This window comes from Colias eurytheme, chromosome 7 (genome assembly GCF_061535395.1).
Source record: "Colias eurytheme isolate Ceu_HAF_F1 chromosome 7, ilColEury1 Martin Lab GWU primary, whole genome shotgun sequence".
Classification (NCBI taxonomy): Eukaryota; Metazoa; Arthropoda; class Insecta; order Lepidoptera; family Pieridae; genus Colias; species Colias eurytheme.
The window spans coordinates 9298569-9316523 of record NC_142986.1 but is presented as its reverse complement, the minus strand read 5'-3'; the positions used below and the strand labels follow the sequence as shown (position 1 = coordinate 9316523).

The following is a 17955-nucleotide window of genomic DNA, read 5'->3' as shown; positions in this document are numbered from 1 at the left end:
ATTATACAGTGGTGGACGTATAATTAGAAACACGTACACAATTAAGTAAAGTCCGGTCGCGGAGCAGGAAGAATTTCGTACATTAACCTGTTATTATCTGTCACTGTCACTCCCTTGTAAAAATAATGTGTCTTGCTCGCACAGGTGCAATGACCGCCGTCCTTAGGGATTGTAAACCTTTAACCTGAGAGCGTAAGGTTTGTGTTTGCTTGATTGGTGTCAGGTGTTCAATTATGATTTTGTGAATTCAAAATTTACAAGAATAAACCTCAAACTCTTTATGTCCAATCAAAATCCGCCTAAGTTGTAATCGCGTACTATATATATCGCGACTAACGTATTTCTGCAATATTGTACATAGTAAATTATTTTTTGAAAAATAAGGCCATAAAGAAGTTTCATTTCTTATGTGTGTACACGCACACTTTTTTTTATATAATATATCGTGGTTATTGAAAAAGTTAAAATGTAACTAACTAATAAGTATTGTAAATGAATAAAGGACATTTATTTAATAAATTAGTAAAAAACATTTTCTCCTCCAAATATTTCATGTAAACTGCACTTCATTCAAAAATGTTTGTGACCACTGTCAGTAGGTAAAGAGGTCATTGTACGAAATTCTTTCTGCTCCGCGACCGGACTTAGTCATCAAATTCATTTGACATTTGTGTATAATAACGTTTTAGAGATTAAGCATTATTTCATATTATGTAATAATAATTACACAAATATTGCTGGCATAACTAAACATAATATTGGTAGGCAAACGTGACCAACTTATTTCACTAAACATCCCTTTCACAAAAAAAAAAAATAACTAAAATGCCCTTACCTGAGCGTGGGCAAGATGTGGGGGCAAAGCCGCCCTTGCCCTCGGGGGCAAAGCCGCCAGTACTGTGGAGGCACACGGGCCGAGACGTTCGCAGCACTTGACCCAACCCTCCCAGGCCACTTTGTTTGTCCATACCTGAGGAAAATGATAAATATTGTAATGCATTTAGGGACGGTTTCTCAATCTTCAGTTTAAACTTATTCTTTGGATAAAAAGTTAAACAACTTTTTCTAAAAAATGTTCCATTGCTATCTATTTACAGGTGTCAATTTCATATTAATGTATTAACGTGGTTGGATAAGTTATAACAAAGAATTGAATAATCGGTCCTTAATAAAATATCTTAGGACCTACTCCATGTTTTGAAAGTCGGTTAGGAAGCTACATTCAAACTTCAACTGAAATTATTGTATTTCTACCTAGTCTTGTGATTTAAAATATTGTTTGAAGAACTCTTTTTCTGAAAATGTTTACTATTTCGAATTTAAACTAAAATTCTACTTTGTAAAGACCATATTTTATCGACTATAAAACATTATGTTACGACCAATTAGACTTTAGACCGTTATTATCATAAATGAAAAATGCAGAAAAAATGGGTTAAAATTTTCTTTTTTAGCATAAATTTCTTAATCTATACTAATATTATAAAGCTGAAGAGTTTGTTTGTTTGAACGCGCTAATCTCGGGAACTACTGGTACTATTTGAAAAATTCTTTCAGTGTTAGATAGCTCATTTATCGAGGAAGGCTATTATATAGGCTATATACCATCACGCTACGACCAACAGGAGAGGAGCCACGGGAGTGAAACCGCGCGGAGCGGCTAGTTTCTATATAAAAGTTAATATTTGAATGTATAATTATATTTTTTCACAAACCTCTCGATCAATAAGCAGTTGCAGTATATTCAACGCTAGCGGCCCCAAAGCCGGGTATAAAGTCAACGCTTGGAGGACGCTCCTCATCATCAGGACTGGAGTGTCTTGTTCCTCTGCCAACCTTTGGAGTACTGCTGATACCACCTTGAAAATAACATTTATTATCAGTTAATAAATGATCATTTCATGAAATGGTCGCATTTCATGATTAATTGACCAACATAGTTTGACCAGATCGTTAAATCGTCAATGTTTCACGATTTTGTCATCCACATTGGCCAGATTGTATAAAATTTAGGATGAAGACTGAAGAGTCCATAAAATATTAAAAAATCAGAATATTTTGAGAACTTGTTTATTGTCATTTAAGTTAGTGCCGCGGCAGCGGCCGGCGAGTGCCAGGAGCGAATCGCTTTTTAGAAAATAAACAATTATAATAATATTGTAGGATATAATATAATAAACACCTAGTTATAGGATTTAAGGCGCATTTTTTATTGAATACAAGATATCCGCAATTTCCATAGTACTCGAACCTCTTTGTCGTAAATATTGTAATTAAACGAATTATGTTTAGTTAGTAGTTTTTAACAATATAACGAATAATAAAATTTTCGACAGCAGCCGCCATATTCACACATAAACCCAGCGCTTGCAGCGCCTCTACCAATAATTACTGTAACTACTTTACGATAATATGATATTTTTCGCGTTTAATTGCCCATATCGAGAAACGATTTCTTATAATTATTGATCTGCTCAAACCACATCGTAATGTGGCCAATAGACATTCAACCATTTCATGAAATGATCGACCATTTCATGAAGTGAGCAAATCTACGATATGGCAACGACATCAATCAGGCAATCAGACCTCATAATATCGTTTTAAAAGCATATGTGTTAATACCCACGATATTTCCAGGCCTTTATACGAATACAAAAAATAAGAAAAGCTTGCTAAAATATTAGAAATATCACTATTTTTTGTAATTATGTACTTACATCTTGCGTATACACATTTTTCTCAGCGAAGCAAAGCGCAGTAGCTTTTATAATATACTTGAGATCTGCTTTGTTGGGATCGATGAGATGCAATGCTACTAGTAGCTCTTCAGGGGTAACTGAAATCAAAAAATATATTACACCTACGCATAAATTACCTATATTAAATATGAGAAGAACCACAAAAATTTAGTAAAAACGTAATAAAAAGAACGAAAAGAAGTTTTTTTTTATTTGATTTAAGTTTACTTAACATATAACTAAATAGAAATTAGATTTCTTATCTGCTTTCGCTTATTTAAAGTTGTGTTCTAGATTTTGTAAGAATATTATTTTTAAAACACACATTAAAAATATCACACTTAGAAAATAGAAGACAGATAGAAAAAGATTGCAAAAATTAGGTGCAGTTACTTACAAATCATTTCTGTGTATTCTGTAATTACGGGAATTTAATCTAATATTTTTTGATTTAATTGAAAAAACATTATAATAAAGTCTTTAATTTAGTTAAGTTAGAATTTAAAATACAATTAAGAAGATTATTGTAGCATTTTTTTTAATAAAATATTTCTTATAGAAATCTTACCAGGTAATTGTTCATTATTCGGATTCTGCAAACCCAATAACTTGTTGAATACTTCTTTGACAACCACGGGATTCAGTTTGATCAATTTCGGTAGAGCAGCTAGGATCTGCAAAAAAGTTATAAGTATTATTTATATTGTTTGAACTATTTTCTTATTACATCTATTAAATATAAACAATAATTTTACAATTCATTTTCATCAAAAATTTTTATACTATCTGCTTTTTTATACAGTATAAACTGTTTTTTTTTACATCTATAAGTATGAAAGAGTTAAAAAGTTATTTTAAAACATATAAAAAATAGATACCTCTCGTTTACTAAGTCCATTAAGTACAGGTATGAGGAAGCGAACATCGCTGACTCTCGTCGCGTATAGTTCACGCACTCGCTCTACTAGCTCTGGTGATGGGGGAGCTGTAATATATTAAGTATTATTGTTTAGTACTAATGTATGGAAAACTGGGTGTGATAGCAAAAATAGTGGAAAATCATGTTTATGTGAAGTGGGGGGTTTTCGAATTCGAACTTCGTACTATGATATAATTCACATTTGTGTATTTTTAGGTATTGTGTGTGTGTGTGTGTGTGCGTAATTCAATTTTTGTGACTGGCGATTGTTAATAAAGTATGAAATATATTGTGGAATTGTTTTTGCGAGTGCGTATGCAGCGAAGTAAAGCACACTTATCATCAATGAAGTATATATACTTCATGGTCTATGCGCATATATGTGTGTGTGTTTGTATATTGACGCAGTCCAATAGGAATTAGGAACGCGGAACGCGTGCGTGTATCTTTTGTGGTGCATGTGTGCGTAATTGTGCATGTATTCTTGTATCGGGGCAGTCCCACAGGCGCACGGGGTGTGTGCGTATGTGTGCAGCGCATGTGTACACGTGTGGGTGTGTATACGTGTATCGCGGCAGTGCGCCAGCAGCGCGCGGGGTGTGCGGGTGTGTGCGGGGTGTGTGCGCACCCGTGTCGGTGAGGATGTGCACGAGGCGCGTGAGCAGCGTCTCGGCGCCGCGCGGGCAGTGCGCCAGCAGCGCGCGGAAAGGCGGCGGCGCGGCGGGCGGCGGGTGCGCGCGCGCGACGCCCCGCAGCGGCGCCTCCACCGCGCGCAGCACGCAGCGCTTCGCCTCCGCGCCGGAGCACCCGTACACGCGAGCCACGTCGATTATCAGCTCTGGAATGTCGGGAATATATCATAGTTAAACATTCAGTAGAGAAAGGACGCCAAAATATGACTTATTATCAAAATATAATACATGGAATGAAAACTAGAAACCTGTGAATGCAAAAGAATCGATGCAAATTGTAAACTAGCGTTAAACTCGGACATTATTGAGCTCTGGAATGTTGGAAATGTCGTGGCCATATCGTAGATTTGCTCACTTCATGAAATGATCGATCACTTCATGAATTGGTCGCATTTCATGAAGTGGTTGAATGTCTATTGGCCACATCATGATGTGGTTTGAGCATATCAATGATAAGAAATCGTTTCTCGATATGGGCAACTTAACGCGCGGATTTTTTATGAAATGGTCAAAATTATTTGATCATATCGTATAAAGTAGTTACAGTAATTATTAGTAGAGGCGGAGATTGGTATTTGTTTCAGCCCACTGAATAAATGACACTAAACAAGTTATTAAAATATTCAGAATTTTTTAAATATTTTATAGACTCCCTATATTTCATATGATCTGGCCAAATGTGGAAACTAAAAACTGAAATCGTGTAACATTGACGATTTAACGATCTGGTCAAACTAAGTTGGCCACATCATGAAATGGTCACATTTCATGAAATGATCGATCATTTCATGAAGTGAGCAAATCTACGATATGACCACGACAGAAATATAAGAGAGAAAGGGAGCAGCTGCAACACAGCGATTATAACATAGCGCACAGTGCCGTGACCATGACAGAGCAGGGTTGCTTTTTACAATTAAAACTTTGATAAGGTTTAATGAAGTTACTTATTTTAAGTTTGAAATGCTTTTTTATGTATAAATTTTGTTTTAATAATATACAGTGTACAAAAAACTTGTGATTTATTTTTATACCATGAAATTTTTCATTACTCATGCACACATTAATAGTGCATAATTAATAATAGAAAGAAAGAAAATTAAAAACAACCACACGATAGACCACACAAAATGAGAGAAGCAAATAATTTAAAAAGCACTTTTTGTTAGATAAGTTATCATAGGCATATTTTTTTATAAATTATATTTCATAAAAAAATAGTCAAATCTGGTTATTAGATGGATGAAGGTTGATCTTAATCCGTATCTCCTACTATAGGAACCAAACAAAAAGTACAAAAATCTTACCTTCATTCTCCAAAAACAACGCCATGACCAAATTAAGGCACAGTTTGTACAAATCGTCTGACCAGACCCTTAAGCTATGACGCGATCCCATAAGCTCTGATGGCGGCGAATCCAAAGCTATAAAACCAAGATATAGCAACGCATTCTTCTCTATGACCTTTTTGACAGCGTCTGATCCACTTTTGTAGATGTTTATTGTTGATTTTAATGCGAATTCCCGAATTTCCTCGTTTTCATTCACTGAAATTTTATTTATGTTTTTATGTTTCATATTTAGAACTAGTAACAATGTCTAAAGACAAAGCAGATTTGCTATTTCAAATACTATAGTTTGAGAAGATATTATAAAGTTTTCTATTCACATAAAAAACAATAGTACCTACTTGTTGAATACATTTAAATTGTAGCCAATAAAATTAATAAAATGTACATTATTATTGATTTATCGTTAATTAGCTTTTTCAGAAATCACAACATTTCATATACTTCTGAATAAACAGTTAATTATATCTGATAATTTGAGGGTAGTTTCTAATTTCTGTATAAAAACAATACTCACAAACATGACACACAAGTGCTGGCACATATTTATGTGCTCTCGGCGGCCGCATCACACACAACTCCTCAATCAATTCCAAAGCCAACACCAGCTTATCTTCTATCACCAAATGCTTCAAATAATCCACCGCCTCATCAGTAATTACCGGAGCCTCTGTGTATATCCTCCTCAATAAAACCTCTTTACTATTCTCCAGTAATGGTTTCCCCCCTTCGCAAATCTGCGTCACCAAAGCGCAGAGTAATTGGCTGTAATTCTGATCGGGCTTTTCATTCGCCTTTTGTAACGTAGCCGGGTGTCGATTAAAACCTTGCATGTATGCGTATTCTTCATATAACCAGGACAAACCTAAATCTATCCTGCTTACAGGATCGTCCAGTATGTAATTCATTACTAGATCCCGAATGTCTGGAGAATAACTAGATGCGAATATCGTTATGAATTTCGCGCGAATTTGGGCGGCTCCACCGATAGCCGCTTCCTTTTCTGAATTTAGAATTCTCGCAACAGCTTGTATCATCAGTCGCTCTTTGATTTCTTTCGGTACGGGACGCGTTATTTCTTGTAGTTTTAGAAGTTTGACTTTCTGCTTCAATTTTGGAACAGAAGGCGTCGGTGGAGGCACTTGCTTCTCCTTTTCTTTCGTTTTCCTTTCTTCTTCTTTAAGGAACTCTTGTCTTGTTTCTTCCATAAGTTTAGAAACCGCATTTTCAACTTGACGATCAGCTTTAGTTGATTCTTGTAATTTCGCTACTGCATTCTTTAGGGTTATCTTTTCATCGTCTTCCGAGAGAAGTGGTATTTTTGTGGTTGCCAGTTGACTTATCGGTGGCGGAGGCAGTACTTCTGGTTCACCTTTGATCACTGCAAGGATCATTTTCGCCAAACTACGTTTTTGTGGGGCCGTCCCTGAGTTTGGAATCGGTTTGTAAGTTGTTAAGAAACTCGGTGGCATTTCAGTTGGTAACTGAGTAAGTAACGTCGTTGTTACGAGGTTTATTACGAAATCTATGTTGTTCAATCCTTCGTAAATTGAATCCTCGGTTACTGGGCTCGTCTTTGCACTTTGGTTACTGTCGTCATCGAATAATTCTGTTCTGCTGTTACTGTCGCTACTTTGACTGTTTTGTGGAGAATCTAGTCTGAAGCGTTTAGCTGGTGTGTCCCCATTTTTAACGTCAGCCATTCTTTTGTTTCTCTTGTCTTTTGGTATGACTTTGTTGATCTCTTGTTGCGTCATTCCAATGTCGGATAGAAGTTGTAACAACTGAGGAATCATTTCATTAGAAGACGGGTGTTTTACCAGATTAATGATCTGTATTTTAAGGTGTTTTCGCACAGAGTTCACTTGCGATTGTGATAGCGTTGGAGGCAGGGTTGTGTGAAGATCGCCTAACGCTTGGACCACTCTCGGTAAATATCTGGGTCTGAATTTCGCGAGAGATATTACTGTTGTCATACAAGCCATTAGATTGACGCTTGATATGTGTTGTGAATTGTGGAATTTGAGCAATAATTGAAATATGTGTCTGTAAATAAGAATAAAAAAAATATTTCAAAATTATTCAGAACCCTTGTCTATTTCAGAGCAAATTGTTTGTTTGAACACTCATAACTATGATCATAAGAAAATACGTAAGTATCAGTTATTTCAATGCATAACATTACTTTTTTTAAACTTTTAAACAAAATTATTTTTAAATGTTTTATAAATTCAATCACATTATACTCACTCAGCTTCTTCTTCTAACGATTTTCGATTTAAGAACGTAAGTGTTCTCGGCAAATCATCTAAACTGAAATCATTGGAACCTTCAACGTCAGGTGTTTGTAGTAAAACCACCTCTTCAAGGAATTTAATTGCGTGTGTCCGTATTCCTTCATTCTCACTGTCTATCATGTTGAGTACCAGCAACTAGGGATTTACGAAAAACCTTATTAAAAATCATAAAAAATATTGAAAAGTTAATGACTGTGAATAGTGATCTTTATAGCAAATAGCAATAATGGTTGGTTAACTTCAAATAAAGATAAAATATATAAAATGCATTCACATAAAAAACAGAGAATATTCTAGTAAAAGTAGAAAGAATTAAAAATTATATTGCAACCACATGTGACAAAAAGATTATATCGATACTAATATTAAAGGTTTGCTTGTCCTTGAATGCGCTTAAATCTGGATTCAGAATCCAATTTGAAAAAAAAAAATCACTGTTTATTTATCAAGAAAAGCTATAGAGTATAGACTATTTATTATCACACTAAGACCAATACGAGAGAAACCACAGAGCACAGCCAGTGATATTAAAAAAAAAAGACGGGTTGCACTCCGGGAGTGCCCGCAGAAGTGAAAACTTGATTATTAACGTTGAGCATGTTTGATATTTTGGAATGGTATCCGGCTTACGCATAGAATATAAGGGCTAAAAAAAACTGTCCTGACGCGAGTTTAAGATTTTATACCCAACGCCGCTAAAGAAGTTTTCACTTAAAAAAAAATCAACCGACCTTAGACTTATTAATTTGTTCCCACACAAACTTCATGTCAGCCTCGTTCGAGGAAGTACACAACCATTCGAGTACATTCTTGTACACAACGCTGGCCGCTTGTATGGCTCTCTTTTGCACAGCAACCACTGGATCTATGACCAGGAGTTGTAACTGGCTGATCACCTTGGGCAGATTGTCCGGGAAGTTTGTGCTGAAAAGGTGGATTTGCAGTTTGATAGCATTCAAATAAGAGAATATATAGTACATATAAGAACATAGTTTAAAGTTATCATTTATCTAGGGCATATTTCTGTTATTTATCTATATCCTGACTAGTTATAACATTTGTTTGTATAGTGTATATTAAATTTAATAAAACTACTAATATTATAAAGCTGAAGAGTTTGTTTGTTTGAATGCGCTAATCTCAGAAACTCCTGGTCCCATTCGAACAATTGTTTCGATGTTAGATAGCCAAAAATAAAGTCCACACTGACTTGGGGATAACATAGCTATCTTCTTGTGAGAAAATGGTTGAATTCAGATTCAGTACAGTACAGTAGTTTTTGAGTTTGTTACAACAATCAAAACTGTCTACAAATAAGCATGATGTCAGATTAAAATCAAATTGTCTTTAAATTCAGTAAAAAGCAGTAGCAGTCAACTAACTTATTTAGCAATTCAATTAATAGCGTACCTATAAAGAATACCGTACAATGTAAATGACTTGGACCTACATATACATATATCTATTATCTGTTATTGATATTATGTTATCTGTTGGGTACACCTACGCAACTCGATATACATATAATAGGTTTTGAGTTTGAGTTCATCCTCCATAACCTTCCAGTCTAAAGCTATTTGGGTACTTGTACCACATCTCACCTCAACTCTTGTATAAAACCAATAACGATCTTGCGAACTTCAGTACTTTTATCGCTCACAAAACTTAACACGTTCTCCATGTATAGAGGAATCATTGGTGATAGTTGATGCAAAAGTAATTCTACGATCCTTCGTAGGAGTCCACATTTTTTCCCGCCGTCGGACATACCAGCCTCATTTATCCATTGTATTAGCTGAAAATGAAAAGGGAAATAAAAAACAATTCCAATTATAATAACTTTAATCGTATAAATACAAAACAATTCACGTTACAACGAACCTGCTTTTCCAAAGCCGCATTTGGATTTTGCTGAAATTTAGTCGACATTTTTGCAACTTATTATAATAATTAAATGAACAATTATTTCATTGTATGATAATTCCTAGACAAATAACTTTAAAATTAAATTAATCTAGCATCATTCGAAAACACGAATGCGACGCGAATTGCGTTACTAATTACTATACGTGAACGTGACATTTCGCGTCGTCAAATAATGATAGAAAACGTAATTGGCTGACATTGACGTTATTTTTAATGTTGCGTCTCTTTCTAGCACACCACTTGTAGGCGCCATTGAAGGGGAATAGTGAATATTATGATGACACTTAACGACTTTTTCATTCGGGTGGTTAATAATCATTGAAGCTCTGACATGTGACGGATAATATAGATGGTGTTGCCAGTTGCCTACACTATTAATTAACTGTAACACGTAGGTACTGGCTGTTTTCCAATTACAGAGCATAATGCGACTCAGTGCCGCACAATGCCGAATTATGCTGATGCTTAATTGGAACGTGAAACGCACCAGCAGGTTGCGCTAAGTTCAGTGTTGAAAAAAAAATATTCATAGAGTTAGCAATAACCTCGTTAATGTGTAAATAAAGTGGTATACATTATAATAATTGGTTGAAAAATATTAACGGTTATTTTAAGTAATTTGGATTTTGATTATTTCATTAACATTTTTTTCAATGTTTGTACCTTCATCCATACTTATATTTATTTTTTTAACACAATTTGAATTAACTTTGATTATTTCGAAAAAACTACAATGAAACGAAAGCTTTAAATTTTTTTCCAACAATTAATAATTACTAACGATAAATCGATTGCACGCATCAATTCACGCGCATTACTTTTTCTAGTGCTCGATTGTGCGAAGCGTTGCTGTAGTTGGAACATTCAACGTTAAGCATTATGCCGCATAATGCGCTCTAGTGCTGTTAATTGGAAAACGGGGACTGTAACATCAAAATGTATAAATTATGAATTTTGATTCAAATATATTTAAACTAATAATAAAATTGGAGTGTCTGTTTTTAATACTGAAATTACCGATTTTTACTAAATGCATAGGAATGGATACACTGTACCTGTACATATACCAAAATAGTAATTATTACAATTTTTATCTGTCATATTGTTCAATCTCAGGAATGGCTGGACCAGGCTGGCCCGATTTTGATGGGACTTTCACTGACAGACAGCAATTATTAACTCCTGTTAACTCTCTACTTTTTCATATAATTGTGATTCATTCAAGTGTTTTAGTATAAATCGGCCATATTTATATTATTGTTTAGAAGTATTGCATCTTATATAAACATATTTATTTAATCTTGAGGAGTAGATGTATTTATATTTGTTATTAAAAGTATCCAGACTTATTTTATTGTTATATTAATAAAAAATAAATATATTTTTTGACTAGGCATAAAAATTTGGTGGGTGTCTCGGTGGATTGTATAAATTTTGCATTTCAAAAGACGGAGGCTTATTTTCTTCTTCTATTTCCAGATAGCAGCTTCTTACAATAACAAGACAGTAAAAAATGACCACTGAAAACAAAAAAAAAAATACATAATAATTAGTTAGGTAACTGTTAGTTTATTTAACAAAGTTGAGTTAGGTCGGATCTTTCCCTAGACATTTTTATCATAAATTATCTTATTCCCTACCTCATAAGTTTATATAGCAAAATATATTTAACAATAATACAATCATAATTTTGAATAATTTAAGTAAATACCAACCGCTCCACATAAGTAGCATCAATGTAACAACAAAATGTAGAAAAATCGTTGATACGACAACATTAGCGAGGGCCAATAATAATAAGAACAATCCAGCTCTAAAATAATCTCGCATAAACTTTGTATTATTCTGAAATTATAAAATATAATATTATAGATTACAATATAATTTAATAAAATGTACGAAACTAGGACGTAGGTATAGTTAGGAAATTAATGCTATATTTAAAATTCACACATTAACAAAAAGCTTTACCAAAAACATACCAACCTTATGCACACCAACAATTAGAACAATGCAAATAATTATGTTGTAAATAAACACTGTTATCAAGTACGCATGTGTGATGTATAAACTTATGGCAATTTTTTTCAATTCCTCCGGTGTATGTTCCGCATAGGTGGTGTCATCCTTTTTTTCGTTCACAAAAATTATAACTTTGTACAGAGATAGTGAAATAATGGCCAATGCGAATGTACACAACACCTGCAACAAGAAAGTATATTATTTTTTAGTCAGATTTTAAACACCATGATTAGGACGATTTGTAAAGAGAACAAATTGGAAGTAATCTATAGTGATAAAAATTAAACAAATGTTTTGGACATTTGAATGTTATTTTTTATACAGAACTTAACCACTCAAGTGCGGGAGCCATTTTGCAAAAATCGGGTCTTGTGCGGAACCGGCTCCCGGTGCCGCCGCAGTTGGGGTTTTTGGCGGTCCAATATTTTTTTAAAGTCGATTATCTCAGATTCCTTTATCTAGCACATTTGCAAGTATATATGTATATTCATAGATAATAAAATAGTCTATGCCTTGTCAAAACATGGTAACATTTAAATAAATAAAAACAATTTGTAAGTCAAAGCAAATGTACCCTTGTAATTTTTGTTACATTTTGTCTGCTAATAAAAAATTAAAACAGCTGTTCAGTGAGATTTTAATATTTATTGATCCTTTGTTACACTCTTCTTACGAGAAAATAAAAACATCATACCCTCCCATACATTTTTTTTACACATTCCTTGTTTATTTTTTTGTACAAAAAACTACCTACTCAATGTGTCATGAAAAGTGGGCCACTTAAATCATGTGGTTATGTTGTTATCTTGATTTATAGCTAGCCTGTTCTTTCCTTAACATGTCATATAAGTTAGAAAGAGGAAGGTTATTAGACCGTTTTATAAAGCGAACGCAAAACCCACGACTGTTGATCGACCGGGAGCCGGTCGCAACGCACAAGCCCCTGAATGTGGATCGACCGGCTCCCGGTCGTTCAGCACTTGAGTGGGTATTGGGGATGGCAAGATAAAACTAATCTCAGATGGCGCTGCGTACGGTTGTTCTTAATGGCGTCAGTTTGACAATCTTGAAGCGTGTAAACAAAGCAAAAAAAACACATTCTGGGGAGACTACTGTCGATTATTCGACAACATGGATGCGAAACTGTATGCTACTTGGAGCGTGCTTGAACTCAAAGCTGAGTTAAAGAGAAGAGGGGCCTCTGTAAAAGGAAGAAAAGCTGATTTAGTGGAAAGGTAGGACTCCTACAGAAAATTCTGTATGTTTGTTTTTGCATATGTCTAGGCCAACTTGGACCTTTGAAATCAATTCTCTTACAATGTTTGAACAATTAATATCATAACTGAGTAACTTATTATTCAATAGTTTGTAAATTTATTATGTTTTTCCTCATTTTTCTATGGTGGCAAAGAATACAGTTGTGTAACTAATCTTAAGTATTTAAGTTAGAATTATTGAGGCTAAAGTAATTCAGGATTATATTTATACATACTAAGGCTATGGCTTATGGCTTTTTTAACTTTCAGGGCTATAGAGTGATGTTTAATAGTTTTTTTTTCCAGGTTGGAGCTGTATGACAAAAACTTTAACTTTAATACACCACAACTCTCTCCAAATGCAATGGAACCCTCTATTGTACTTCCACCACTGGAGATGTACCATGACATAAATAGTAACTCTTTGTTACCACCAATTGAAAGACAATTTATTAGATATTATTTTGAAAGGTAAATCTATAATTAATGGTTTTAATTTATTGTGATGATTGTTGCTATTTTACAAGAATACTAACGTTTTCTGTAATTTTGCAGATTCAACAAAAAAACCGATGCGTCAGAGAAATTATATGAAGCCAGATTCCTCTTATTGATAAGATCTGCATTTGTCAGTGGATACTTCTATATAAAAGGATTTGTCCAGAAGACAATGAAAAAACTTTCTTATCAAGTTGACATCAAGATAGATGACCAGGGTGGTATTGAGGAATGTCATTGTGAATGTCCTGCCGGAGCAGGTACTGAAGCACACTGCAAACATGTTGGTGTGGTATTATTTGCTATACTGCATATGCGCAAAGATAAAATAATATTAATAACAGAGTCACAAACGCAGCAACTCCAAACGTTCCACAGACCAAAAAGAATATTTACAGGAACTCCAGTTAAGGCTCAAAATCTTGTGAAACGAAGATACAGCAAAAATGTTATTTTTGAGGCATATCCTATGAATTCTATAGATAAAATAGCCTATAATAACAGAATTCGAAACCTTGTTCTGAATTTGAACTCTAACATGCCAATGAAACAACTGTATGGACCTGCTAACCCCATTGCGGTTATACAAGATCATGATTATTTAAAAGATACTTCAGATGTGATGCTTTTGAAAAGCCTCAATTTATTAGAAATTACTGCAGATCAAATAAGAGAAATAGAAAACGAAACAAGAAATCAAAATTCTAACTGTCTTTGGTATGAATATCGTAGTTGTAGGATAACAGCTAGTGTTTTTCATACTGTTTGTAATCTAAGAGCACAATCTTTAGAATCATTTGCAAAACAGTTACTCAAACAAAAAAAATTTTCATCCCGAGCCACAGCGCATGGTCTAATAAATGAACCAAATGCACTGAAGAAATATTCAGAAACATATGGGCTGGTTCCTGTGCAGTGTGGCATGTTTATATCAAAAGATAGGCCCTACCTAAGTGCCTCACCAGATGCCTTACTTGGCGAAGATACTGTTTTGGAAATAAAATGTAAGCAGAAACAGGCTTATTAGTCCTGAAACTGTACCATACATTCAGACTCAAAATGGAGAACTGTTATTAAAAAAAACCTGTCCATATTATTTTCAAGTACAAGGACAAATGTATTGCAGTGGCAGAAAATTCTGCAATTTTATTATATATACTTTTAAAGACATGAAAGTAATTTATATTGAAAAAGATGAGGTATTCCTAAAAGACATGTTACTAAAATTAGATTATTTTTTCAATGATTATGTGAAGCCTGAAATCATAAATAAATATTTATATAAAGATTATTATAATAAAATAAAAACAGCTAAAATTTATTTATGAGTTTTATTTTATTTTACAATGCACTCTCGGAAATTACACAACATTAAACATATAAAAAATATTTTCGAAGCTAACGGCACATAGTAAGCATTAAGGTCATTTTTTAATATCTTATATGTCTTGGTTAATCCAATTAAGCGCTCTATATGTACACGTTGTGAGGCTATTTTCCTGTCATGTAAAAGAGCAAGACCTGGCAATTGAGCTTTCCCACGTAAGAAACTAGGTATATTTATACCAATATTTTTGGATGCAAATAGGTCCTGAACATTAAAGCCTCGGTCTGCCATTATACTATCTCCTTCATCGCACAATTTCAACAGCTTGCTTCTCTCAATCATTTGCCGATCACTAATTGAGCCACCAAAGCCCTCAGAACAATAGGATAACAATCCTCCAGGGGTAGAGCCCACTAAAAACTTTATTGTATTTTTATTTTTATAATTGCTAAAAGTAATTTGCTGTGATTTTGGGTCACTTGGTTTTGTGATGGCTATCTCTGTGCAGTCTATAATCACCCTTGTTGGCATTTTGTTTTCTTTATACTCTGCTGGCATGTAAAAATGAACAAGGTCTCTTTGAGGCCAAATGTCTATCATTGACCATAAGTCATTGACGAAGTTCACCCACGTGATGAAAATGTTTGAAACTTGTGTCTTACTGATACCAAACATTTTAGAAAGTTCAAGATCAGTACTTGCTCTTCGAAGTTTTATCAGCATCATAAGAAACTGATCTTCAGTTGAAACTCCACTTACCCCACTCCACCTGTATTTAAGATGATTTGCCATTGGCAGTAATGTTGATAGAACAAATTGAAATCTTTCATAATTTTCTAAGCCAGTGTAAAACTTTACTGACTCTTCATCGCTTAGTAAAATATCTGCTGAAAAAAGAGACAGCATTGTGGCAGTCTGAGTAGCAACTGATGATTGTTTATTTTGATTAACATTGTCACCACAATCAACAGGTGGATCAAGGGAAGAAATTTCTAACTCTCTTTGATATTCCATTATATATTGTGGATCTTGAGAAGTCGATGGCTGTGGGCCTGTAGATGTTGAAGGCTGTGGGTCACTTGAAGTAGATGGATGTTCACTTGATTGCTGTTGAAAAACCTTTTGAAGGTTCCTTTTTGCATGTCTTTCGTCTCTTGCACAAGCACTGGCTGATATTTTTTTTTGGTTCCATGAAAAGAGACTCGGTACTGCGTCTTTCTTTAAAAACTTGTGTGCACAAGGCAAACCTAAAAACAAGATGAACAATTATTATTATTATGTTTTTTTGACATTATGTAATGTTATTAATTTAGGTTTACAGAGGCTATCTTAAATGAAAGAACTAACGTTTATAACACTCACCTGTAGTCACACTTAATGATTGATAGTCATTTTCATGAAAATGATCTCGACATAACCTCGTCGTTTTTTTAGGCTCAAAGTTTTTAATCCTTACGGCAGCTATCCACTTTCTTCTTATAGTAGGATTTATTGGGAATTTGTGAATGCCAACGTTTTTACACCCAATTACACAACATTTAGTCATTTTGATGATATTTGTGAAGAAATTCTCTAAGATGCTATACAATTTGACAGATACTTTGGAACAATCGTATACAGCGCCACTTTGACAGTTGTCTTCCCCATTCACATAGTTAATATATGTATTAGTTTCATGTTACATACAATTAAATGTAAATATGGCAATACTACGTACTTTGAGAAATGTCAAATGTCAATGTCATCTGTCAGCCCAAATCCAAATAGATAGGATAGGAATCCCTTGTCTAATGTCTTGTTGACCCTTGGTTTATTAATAATACATATATGAGAAAAGCTTAAAATGTACGGTTTAGCGCAATAGGTGGTAATAACTAATAAACTATTGACAAACTTCAATATTACACACTGAAAAAATGATTTTGTCTATTATTGTTTAATAAGCAAACTAAATATGTAGTACCTAATAGGTATTTTTCACATAGAGTTAAAGAGGTTATCGAAGACTGCTCATACACAATAACAACATCTATTATTTAGATAAAAAAATACAGCTAATAAATAAAAATAATGAATCATAATTACTCACTGTAGAAACATATCCGATCGTCAGCGATCCCTTTCTCAGGGAAAGGCAAAAACAACACGATTTGAAAGTAGGGAACAACTGAAAACCCATTTTATAATCACATACAGTTAATTAAGAACTAGTCAATAATATGTCTCTTGATAGCTAATGCACGTACTAATGAATACTTTCGTCTATTTTTATATTACACCTTAGTAATTTTTACACAAAGTTTAGTTCGCTGCAGGAAAGGTGTAGCCGGGTTGACATATTATCGTTGTATTCTTATCAGATAGGATTACAAACGCGGTGATAACGCTGACCGATTTAGTAGAAATATTTTGATGCAATTTTTTATTAGCTTGCTAGTTTAGCTAAACCAGTAGTTTGCTTCCTATAAAAAAATGATGACCTATATTTCTCAGATCTTTCAAATATACACAAAAGACTTCATAAAAATCGGTCTATCATTTTTGTGAGGAGTTTGGTCATAAACACAATATCCAATAGACAGGTATATACCTACTAGTCAGATAAGTGGGTACCTAAGTATTGTATTTTGCCCATATTTTTATCAGAACCCAGCGTTTATTTATAGCATACCTATTCAGAGATAACATATAAATATGACATGTGTTATAATGCTGCAATAGGAAGAATATCGTCCAGCTAGTACATACCTAACTTTTAAACGCTTGTTATGCTCATAATATGATTATAATATTATAATACCTATGTATACATTATATTTTTTGCAGCTATTTTTATAGCAAGGTGTCTCCAACAAATAAAATTACATCTCTGTAAATACGTAAGTACATTAGTTATAATATTATAGAACAGATTCACGATAATATTAG

The 17955-nt window shown here is 33.9% G+C and overlaps 5 protein-coding genes across 6 annotated transcripts in view; 2 read left to right on the top strand and 3 right to left on the bottom strand.

Annotated features, from left to right (window-relative positions):
* The window catches only part of Sym (symplekin scaffold protein), a 90973-nt gene extending 80922 nt beyond the window's left edge, over positions 1-10051 (bottom strand). The window contains exons 1-12 of one of the 2 annotated variants that reach the window (XM_090103622.1): positions 9880-10051; positions 9600-9793; positions 8730-8922; positions 7952-8133; positions 6219-7747; positions 5660-5899; positions 4289-4498; positions 3620-3726; positions 3310-3415; positions 2721-2839; positions 1716-1859; positions 836-970 (exon numbers count right to left, since the gene is read on the bottom strand). In XM_090103622.1, the coding sequence (XP_089959748.1) occupies positions 836-970; positions 1716-1859; positions 2721-2839; positions 3310-3415; positions 3620-3726; positions 4289-4498; positions 5660-5899; positions 6219-7747; positions 7952-8133; positions 8730-8922; positions 9600-9793; positions 9880-9927 (3207 nt within the window). In that variant the 5' untranslated portion in view covers positions 9928-10051. The remainder of the gene's footprint in view (positions 1-835; positions 971-1715; positions 1860-2720; positions 2840-3309; positions 3416-3619; positions 3727-4288; positions 4499-5659; positions 5900-6218; positions 7748-7951; positions 8134-8729; positions 8923-9599; positions 9794-9879) is intronic. The other variant, XM_090103623.1, reaches the window with a different exon arrangement.
* LOC149907259 (uncharacterized) overlaps positions 1-11478 on the top strand; it is a 62953-nt gene extending 51475 nt beyond the window's left edge. Inside the window, exon 21 of the mRNA XM_090103621.1 lies at positions 11404-11478. Within this exon, the coding sequence (XP_089959747.1) occupies positions 11404-11423 (20 nt within the window). The 3' untranslated portion in view covers positions 11424-11478. The remainder of the gene's footprint in view (positions 1-11403) is intronic.
* Positions 11250-17352, bottom strand: LOC149907256 (uncharacterized). Its single transcript, XM_090103626.1, has 4 exons — positions 17117-17352; positions 11911-12126; positions 11640-11769; positions 11250-11444 (listed from the first exon to the last, which is right to left on the bottom strand). The coding sequence occupies exons 1-4, from the start codon at positions 17204-17206 to the stop codon at positions 11314-11316; spliced, it is 567 nt and encodes a 188-aa protein (XP_089959752.1). The 5' UTR covers positions 17207-17352; the 3' UTR covers positions 11250-11313.
* LOC149907258 (uncharacterized) lies at positions 12945-14727 on the top strand. The gene is made up of 3 exons (XM_090103830.1): positions 12945-13181; positions 13509-13673; positions 13758-14727. Exons 1-3 carry the CDS (start codon positions 13078-13080, stop codon positions 14725-14727), a joined length of 1239 nt encoding a protein of 412 aa, XP_089959956.1. The 5' UTR covers positions 12945-13077.
* Positions 15035-16670, bottom strand: LOC149907257 (uncharacterized). Its single transcript, XM_090103809.1, has 2 exons — positions 16390-16670; positions 15035-16274 (listed from the first exon to the last, which is right to left on the bottom strand). Exons 1-2 carry the CDS (start codon positions 16571-16573, stop codon positions 15037-15039), a joined length of 1422 nt encoding a protein of 473 aa, XP_089959935.1. The 5' UTR covers positions 16574-16670; the 3' UTR covers positions 15035-15036.
* Positions 17353-17955: the final 603 nt, after the last annotated feature.